We start from the raw sequence: 9,166 nt of genomic DNA on the forward strand, positions 1-9,166 counted from the left end.
ATTAATTAGCTTCAATTTTTTATAGCTAATATCAATTTTTAATAAATATTAATTATTTCAAAATACAATAAAATAATTAATAATAATATTTTAAGTATATAAATATGTTCTACTAACATAATTATTAATATTAGTTTGAATTGTTAGTCTATTACACCATACAATAAAAAAATATTAAAAATTAAATCATTTTGAATGAATTTAGTTAAAAATATACACGCACTCACTAGCAAACACACATATCTACACACGCTCATACATATCCACACACATTCACATTCATTCACATCCATGCACATGCCACACACAACCACACTTTTCAAGAAGTATACATAATTTTTTAAGAGTTTTTAAAAAACTAAAAAAAAAAACTAATGTCATGTATATGTATTTAGACACATTAATAATATATATATATATATGTAAAATATTAAATAAGCAATAAAAATTTAAAGATAGCACTAATTTACATTCTCATGATAAATTCTTATTTAAGTGAGATTAATATTCGTGATCTATTTTAACTTCTACGTAATTTATAAAAAAGTAAATTTGCGTTAATAAATTTATTTATTAAATTATAATTAATTGTGTAAATTTATATTATCTAGAAAACATAATTTATCTTTCATATTTTTTTAAGAGTTTTAAAAAGAACATAAAAAAAACTAATGTAATGTATTTAAACATTAATACTATATATAATACATAATAAAATATTGAATAAATAATGAGAATTTCATAAATGTAAAATATTTTTTTTTTCAAAGTTTTGTTATCATAGTGATTATGATTTGATATTAAATATTCTTTTACACTGTTAGAAAATAATTAATTAGAATATATGTATTATTATGTAAAATTGAAATGTAAAAAGTGCATAGGTATAGGTGGATGTATATGTGTATTTTGAATCTACTTTTTTTTACAAAATAATTATCTTTTTATTAAATTTGCAGAGTTTAGTTTTATATTATTATTATAGAGTCACATCTAATAAAATAAAATCAATTTAACTAAGATAAGGAGTCAGCTTAACTCATGCTAAAAAAGAGACAATATTATAAAATTGATAGTAATTAATTAACATATATAATTTTATAGTCAAACAATCTGCAACACAAATTTAAAGTTATTTATTAATTAATTTCAAATTTTTATTGTAATGTCAACTTTTAACCGACGCTAAATATTAATTATTTTAAAATACAATAAAATAATTAATAATACATTCTTTTAAGTATAAAAAAACATGTTCTATTAACATAATTATGTTAGTTTAACTTGTTATCTATCACATTAAACAATAAAAAAATATTAAAAATAAAATCAATTTAAATGAGTTTAGTTAAAAATGCTGATACACACTCACTCACACACGTGCAAACACACACTCACACACCCATGCACATGCTGCCACACACACCCACACTTACTCTCTCATATATATATATATATATATATATATATATATATATATATATTCCTTAATTTTAAATAGTTAATTAATAATTTTTATATGTTAAACTTAATTAAAGTTAATAAAATATAACTTAATTTATAAATGTTCACGTTTTCAATTACAAACTTGCATATCCACATCATTAAAATACACAACACAAAAAAACAAATATATATATAACCTATTAAATTACAACATTCTTTTATTTTAATTTTAACATTTATACATAAAATATAAAATTATATAATCTTTCCTTACCACATTCTCCATAATTTGGTATATTCATATCTATTTCAACTTCTATCTAATTTATAAAAAGTAAAATTTGTGGTAATTTTTTGAATAGATAACTTGTTTATTGTAAATAATTATTTGAATTTTTAAAAAAATTATTTGAAAAATATAATTATAAAAAATTGTGTAATTTTTGTTTGTCCTATATTATTGATATTGATAATAGGTACATTACAAGTAACACAGGCCTTAGTAAGATTGGTTTATATGTCCTTTATGTTCATTGTCCCAAGTGTTTCATCAACACCAAACTGTTACCCAAACCATATCCAGACTTTCCCCTTCTCTCCGTAAGCATTTTTCTCTCTCTCTCTCTCTGCAAATTTTTTATCTTTCTGAAATGTATTTTTTAATTTATATGATTAAATATGTAATAATTCAATATATATTCTGCAATTGAAGTTTTTGGGAGGTTCAATTCGACTGTGGTGGAAGTGGGCATCCTCAAGAATTCATCAAGTGGAAGTCTTTTCAGTTCTGATTCATCTGGGTCATCTGGGTCTCGCGATTTCTAGGTTCTTATTTAGTACTTTAGGGTTTCAAGATTTGAAGTCCCGTAGAAGCTTTGTACTCTGTCTAGGTTTTCTTTTGCAATGAAATGCTTCTGGGTGGCTTTGTAATTTCTTGCTCGCTTATTGTTTCGTGTTTTTGTGGTCAAAGTTCATGGCTTTGAACGGTTCCCCCAAATAGTGTACAATCAACAATTATCACAGCGGTGTTATAGTGTTTTTTTTTTTTTTTAATTTTTTCCTCTTCTAGTTCTTTCATGTTATATTTGTTTTCTTTGAAAAAAAAATGAAAATAATCATCAATAACTGGTAACTCTCACAGCTGTTCCCCCTATCGTTCAAAAAAAAAAAAAGAAGATATTATTATACAGTAAAAAAAAGGGAAAAAAAAAACTGTCCCTGTTTGTTCATGGGGATCCCTGGATTGAGCGATCAGAATAATGGGCAGCAAAGATTAGGCATAACGGAGCCGATTTCATTGGCTGGGCCAACTGAGGATGATGTGATCAAGACGCGCGAACTTGAGAAGGTTATGTTTGCACTTATTTTGGATTCATATATGTATGTTTTAGAGCTTTTTCAGTGTTACTTTATGCTGAATATGGATTCTGGGTGTTCAGTACTTGCAAGGTGTGGGATTGTATGAGAGTCAGGAGGAGGCTGTTGGTAGGGAGGAAGTTCTTGGCAGGCTGGACCAGGTTGAATTTGTTTGTGTTTGATGCAATTTTGTTTCATTACTTTTGGCCACCCCAAAAAAATGTAGTGCACATCCTTGTGAGTATTTTTGTACTGACTGTGCCGTTGTGACATAATTTAGACTGTGAAGATTTGGGTTAAGAACATTAGCCGAGGAAAGGGGTTCAATGAACAACTGGTTCAAGAAGCAAATGCCAAGATTTTCACCTTTGGTTCTTATCGATTAGGGGTATGAAGCTATTCTTATCTTCCTGTCTTTTGAATTAGTGCGTAAGCACAATATACTCTTTCTGCGTTGCATTTTTATTGTATCCAAGCATATAGCAGAAAAATGATCTGGAACTGTGAATTGTTAACCCTCTATATATTTCACAATCATTATTTTATATGTTGCATTGAAACTTTTAGAGAAAACAAATAGCTTTGACCTGTGATGGCGTGAAAACAAGGATCTGTCACGCACATGACATATAATTGTTGAAATTTCATTCTAAGTCTCTAGCGTTAAATGCTTGCCAAAGATGTCCACACCAGAAAACAGACACTTCATAACAGTTCCATTGAGTTTTTTTTTTCCGGTGTTTCTTGAATCGTTGGTAATGGGTACTGGGTTGTAAAGAGAAAATTTGCTGAGGTTCTGGGGGGCAAATATAATCCATCCCTGAAGCAGAGTGAAAGGCAGAGAAACAACGAAACAATATGAAATTAGGACTAAAACTGAGATGAAAGGCTATGCAATCCAATATATTGCGCCATTTTTTGTTTGTGTTTGTGTTTTACTGAAATTTCCCCTCCAAATTCTGTAGGTGCATGGCCCTGGAGCTGATATAGATACTCTTTGTGTGGGACCTAGACATGCAACCAGAGATGTATGATAATTCTTGCCATTTTATTGTGTACATACAGTTTTCCAGGTCATATCTTGTATCAGCTAAAGTTGTTATTATATTGGCCTCAGGAAGATTTCTTTGGTGAGCTGAAGAACATGCTATCTGAGATGCAAGAAGTAACAGAATTGCACCCTGTGCCCGATGCTCATGTACCTGTCATGAAATTCAAGTTCAATGGAGTTTCGGTTGATCTCCTGTATGCAAGATTAGCTTTGTGGGTTATTCCTGAAGTAAGTAATTTATATTTTATGCAAAAACCAATGACACTGTTTTAAGTACAATTGTTGTTCCTGTATATGTTTTTTCTCTATATCTCCTTCCCAGAACTTTAGACAATTTGAAAGCATTCTGTATTGAAGACAATTACAAAATATGAGAGACGCTCGGTGTTTTAAATGACATTTTGATAGTGTCCTTTTTTTCTCCCTGAACCGTTCTGGATTATAGTAGATATTTCACCAGTGATTGCTATTAGAGAAGCAACTATTATTTTTTGGCTCAATAATAGAACATTTAGGTGTATCTTGATTGTGTTTTTGTTTTTTAGTTTTTAAATGCTATTTTATAAAACAACTTTTAAAATCTATTTTTCGGAGAGTAGTAGGGAAAGATGTGAGGGTGCAAGGAACACAAGTCACGGAAAGCTGAAAATAGAAGGCCAAAGCAAATTTGAGTTTTTTATTTGAAAAACTGAAAGAAGAGAGATATTAGTTTTGATAATAGTTTTCAAAACCTACTCTTCCAATTGTTTTTTGTTTGCTTTTTTTTTTAAAAGTTAAAACAGAATTTAAAATCAGGAAACAAAGACCCTTTAAGGGCTGTTTACGTGAAGAAAAATTTCCTGTTTACACTTTTTACTTTCAATTACAAAAATGCTACCCTGTTTTCACTGTTTCCTGTTCTAAAAGTTTGAGGAAACAGTGAAAACAAAGATGTGGACACATCTCCCTTCCCCATTATGTGTTTTGTTCAGGCTTTATGAATCTTAAGTGTAAATTGTATCTTGCGTTTAGTTTACCAGTAATAATGAATTTTTTGTGCAGGACTTAGATATATCACAGGAATCAATATTACAAAATGTTGATGAACAAACTGTTCTTAGTCTTAATGGTTGTAGAGTAACTGATCAGGTCCTGCGATTGGTTCCAAATATTCAGGTGGTGGATATAAAGTTTATACCCCCATAGATTTTTGTGTTCAGCTTTTCCTATGACATTATTATCATATTGATTGTATTCTGTTTCTGAAATGCAGACCTTTCGCACAACATTGAGATGCATGAGGTTTTGGGCAAAGCGACGTGGTGTTTATTCCAATGTATGACTATTGCACATGATGGCTTGTTTGCTGTTCTAGATTTGTTCACTATTTTTTGACATACTCTGCTGATTTTCCTAATTCATTCTCTTGCTATTTCTTGGGCAGGTTGCTGGTTTTCTTGGTGGTATAAATCTGGCATTGCTTGTTGCTCGAATATGCCAGTTATATCCTAATGCACTACCTAATATGTTAGTGTCTCGATTCTTTAGGGTATATACTCAATGGCGATGGCCAAATCCAGTCATGCTTTGTGCTATTGAAGAAGGATCTCTTGGACTATCAGTTTGGGATCCTAGAAGAAATCCCAAGGATAGATATCATCTAATGCCTATAATTACTCCTGCTTATCCTTGCATGAATTCTACTTACAATGTGACATCAAGTACATTACGTGTTATGTCAGATGAGTTTCAGAGGGGAAGTGAAATATGTGAGGTATGGTTTCATGATTTTAAGAATGTTTCCTTTGAAAATTCTGGAAAAATCTCAATCAAGTGGTCTAGTTCAGTATATACAAACATGAAGCTTGGAAATCGAAATAAATTTATTGTTTTTCTCTTGTTTCATCCCATTAACTGTAAGGGGGACTTCACATTGCTCCAATATGGTTTGACATATGGGGACTTGATGTTAGATTTCCCATGATTGGATGATTTGGCAATGGGGCAGTTATATTGAAGTTATGCTAGATATCTAAGGTTAAATTAGCTTGTTTAGAAAGTTTGCATATACTTTAGAGTTATCAGTAATAGATGGGTTTATATTTCTTTTATCAGTCAAGTTTTAACAAAAGGAGTAGTTATTGATCCATGTTTGATGGGATAAGGCTGGATGTTGGTCGGTTGGTTGAAGTTTTCTTAAATGGAATGAATGTAGTCACTGAGGAAGCAACAGTATCTTGTGGGAATCAATGTTTGGTCTTTGTGTTTTGTTAAATATAAATTTTTTATATATTGTATTTTGTTTTTTATGATGGTATTTGGATATCATAAGTTTAATGTTTCTGGTAATTGTAGGTTATGGAGGCTAGCAAGGCCGATTGGGATACTCTTTTTGAGCCTTATCCCTTTTTTGAATCTTACAAGAATTATCTACAGATAGACATAACAGCAGAGAATGCAGATGACCTTAGACAATGGAAAGGCTGGGTAGAGTCTCGTCTCCGCCAATTAACGTTGAAGGTATGGCACTGTTAAACTCAAGGAGTTGCATACAACTCTGTATTGTGTGTTTCCAATTCATATACAACTAATTTGGCTGTTCTTTAAACTTCTAGATTGAGAGGCACACTTATGGTATGCTTCAATGTCATCCACATCCTGGTGAATTCTCAGACAAATCTAGACCTTTTCATCACTCTTACTTCATGGGTCTGCAGCGTAAGCAAGGGGTTCCAGTGAATGAAGGTGAACAGTTTGATATAAGGCTAACTGTTGAAGAATTCAAGCATTCTGTCAATGCTTACACACTATGGAAACCTGGAATGGATATCCATGTGTCCCATGTGAAACGGCGTAACATACCTGCGTACATATTCCCTGGTGGTGTTCGACCTTCCTGCCCATCAAAAGTATCTTCCGAGAATAAACAAAGTTCTAAACTAAGGGCTTCTGGTCATGGTCAAGCTGAAAAACCTCAAGGAGGTAAAGGAGTTGCAGTTGGAGCAGATGATGTGAAAAAGAGAAGGAGATCAGAGGACGACATGGATAGTATTTCAAAGAATTCCAAGTCCCCTGTATCTTTACCTCCACCTAGTAGGGAAGTTAATGAAGATATGCCTTCTATTAAATTGGATGAATCAGAAGTCAATAGTATTGACGGACAAAAGAGCAAGAAACTTTGTCTGAGATCTCCCGGGGAGATTCCTTCTGGGGATAGTGTGACGGATGAATCTGTGCCAAGCAACCAACTAGTGAACCCTATACTTGCTGCTACTGATATGTCTAGTTCTAAAGAAGAAGAAAAACTAGCCATTGAAAAGATTATGTCCGGGCCATATGATGCACATCAAGCCTTTCCAGAAGAACCTGAAGAGCTTGAAGATGACACTCAGTACAGAAATCAAGTCAAAGATACTGGTGGGAGCATGAAAAACGTTACCGAATCTTTAGTCCCGAAGCCTGCAGTGGCAGAAGAGCCAGCTGTTTCTATGAAAACTACTTGTTCAACTAGTTTATGCTCCAATGAGGACCTGGAGGAGCTTGAGGTTGGACTCTTTTTATACCTTAAATTCGGAAAAAACTTGTTAGATTCTTCAATAGAACATGCAGCATTTGTAAATTGTAGATGTCAGAATTCCCTAACTTGCTTGCCATTTTCTGTGCTGAAGTTGCTCAAAACTCAGTCCAATCTGTATAGGAACTATAATTTGTTGGACCTGTTTTCATATTCTGCCTTCTTTAGTACAGCTGCATGTACAAGTCTGATTCCTGCTGTTGGTTGTTGTTGTACTTTTATGACTACATTGTAGAGAATTTGCTTACAATTTTCTTCAATATTTTGTAGTACTAGTATCTTTGCTGATAAAAAAAAATGTAGTACTAGTATTAGCAGATATATGTTAGTATACCAATGTTTGATGAGGTTATCTGGAGTCTATATAGATTATATGATATATGTCACATGAATCCGATAGGTTCTTTTATGAATTTAGATAAGTGCCAAATTGTTATTTTGTTCAACACATCACAAATATGCATTTGATACATATTTTATTTGTTGACTTGACCACTCCTTTTCATTACAGTAGTTTAGCATGTTTATGAAAATATCAAAGTTAGTAGCATGTGGTTTTCTGACTATTATTTTTTTCTCTCTTCTGTCTCTTCCTTTTGGCAAAAGTCTGCTGAGCTAACAGCACCATTGTTAACTGTGCCTCCTGCACCTGCACCGCTGAAGAAGCCTCTTATCAGGTACATTCCATTATCAACATTGTACTTGTCATGGTTTCCATATTCCTACTTTTTGTTCATGTTGACTCATTATTTTCAGGTTGAACTTCACCTCCTTGGTAAAAGCTGCTGACAAGAGTTCTTAGACACTTCAAAACTTAATCTGCAGCTATCTGATATATGTAAAATTGACATTTCTAGTTCCTCGTTTATTTATGTAACAATTATGATGTAGTAAATAAACCTGAGCTAGAAAACCTTCAATTTTCATTGATATGTACATGAGAATATGTTGCACCGGCAAAATAAAAAAGATTTTGATGAGTTATGTGCAGTCTATGGAGAAAATCCAAATCCCACATTGACTAAGATAGTGTTAAAATATCATATTGAACATGAGTTCAACTTAATCTATATCATAATATCTGTTTTTTGGATCTTGTTGTCTAAAAGCTTTCTTGATCGTGGAGTTGTGGCTTCTTTGATATTTATCCAAGTCATGACATGAAAGTCTTGGGTTAATTTTATATTCATTAAAGATATGATTAAAAATAAAATATATTAGTGAAACATAAATATATTCATTAAAGATATGGTAATTGGATTCAAATACTTTAAGGTGTAAATTTTCCTCAATTTTTTCATTATTTTCTCATCTCCTTTTCAGCAGCAGGCTTTGATTTTGGTTGTGGTAGCTTTACAACTTTAGGTTTTGATCTTTAATCTTTGTTTTTTTTTTTTTTTTTTTTTTTAATCTTTCTATTTCTATTAAATAAAAATTAATTTTAAAGATCAAAATAATTACTATTGATATCTAAAATAATTTCTATCAATATAGTTTTTATTATTAATAAAAACTGATAAAATAATGATTTTTAATTATTAATTATTAAAATTTTAGTTATTAATTATTTATGTTTTAAATTAGTTTTATAGAGACTAATTTAGAATTTAAAATATTATGAATTAAAACTGTGGTAACAAATTTATATACTAAATTAAAAATTATTTTATAATATTTTATTAATCATAAAAATTATATTAGATATTAATAATTTTCTAATCTCTAAATTTAGTTATTATTTAATGATTTTTTTTAGTGGT

At 30.9% G+C, this 9,166-nt stretch overlaps 1 protein-coding gene across 1 annotated transcript; it reads left to right on the forward strand.

Annotated features, from left to right (window-relative positions):
• Window positions 1–1,918: 1,918 nt before the first annotated feature.
• On the forward strand, window positions 1,919–8,390 carry LOC137837971 (nuclear poly(A) polymerase 1-like). The gene is made up of 13 exons (XM_068647160.1): window positions 1,919–2,046; window positions 2,159–2,794; window positions 2,886–2,963; window positions 3,083–3,190; window positions 3,768–3,830; window positions 3,920–4,081; window positions 4,895–5,008; window positions 5,106–5,168; window positions 5,277–5,606; window positions 6,188–6,352; window positions 6,448–7,377; window positions 8,013–8,083; window positions 8,163–8,390. The coding sequence occupies exons 2-13, from the start codon at window positions 2,675–2,677 to the stop codon at window positions 8,206–8,208; spliced, it is 2,250 nt and encodes a 749-aa protein (XP_068503261.1). The 5' UTR covers window positions 1,919–2,046; window positions 2,159–2,674; the 3' UTR covers window positions 8,209–8,390.
• The last annotated feature ends 776 nt before the right edge of the window (window positions 8,391–9,166 follow it).

Source organism: Phaseolus vulgaris, chromosome 4 (genome assembly GCF_000499845.2).
Source record: "Phaseolus vulgaris cultivar G19833 chromosome 4, P. vulgaris v2.0, whole genome shotgun sequence".
In the NCBI taxonomy this organism is placed as follows: Eukaryota; Viridiplantae; Streptophyta; class Magnoliopsida; order Fabales; family Fabaceae; genus Phaseolus; species Phaseolus vulgaris.

What these genes read in the sequence shown, in the direction of transcription:
- LOC137837971 (XM_068647160.1), top strand. Translation starts at nt 2,675, where the DNA reads ATGGGGATCCCTGGATTGAGCGATCAGAATAATGGGCAGCAAAGATTA. An exon ending in TTCTTGGCAGGCTGGACCAG is followed by an intron (nt 2,964 to 3,082) that starts GTTGAATTTGTT and finishes GACATAATTTAG; the next exon opens with ACTGTGAAGATTTGGGTTAA. An exon ending in CTGAAGAAGCCTCTTATCAG is followed by an intron (nt 8,084 to 8,162) that starts GTACATTCCATT and finishes CATTATTTTCAG; the next exon opens with GTTGAACTTCACCTCCTTGG.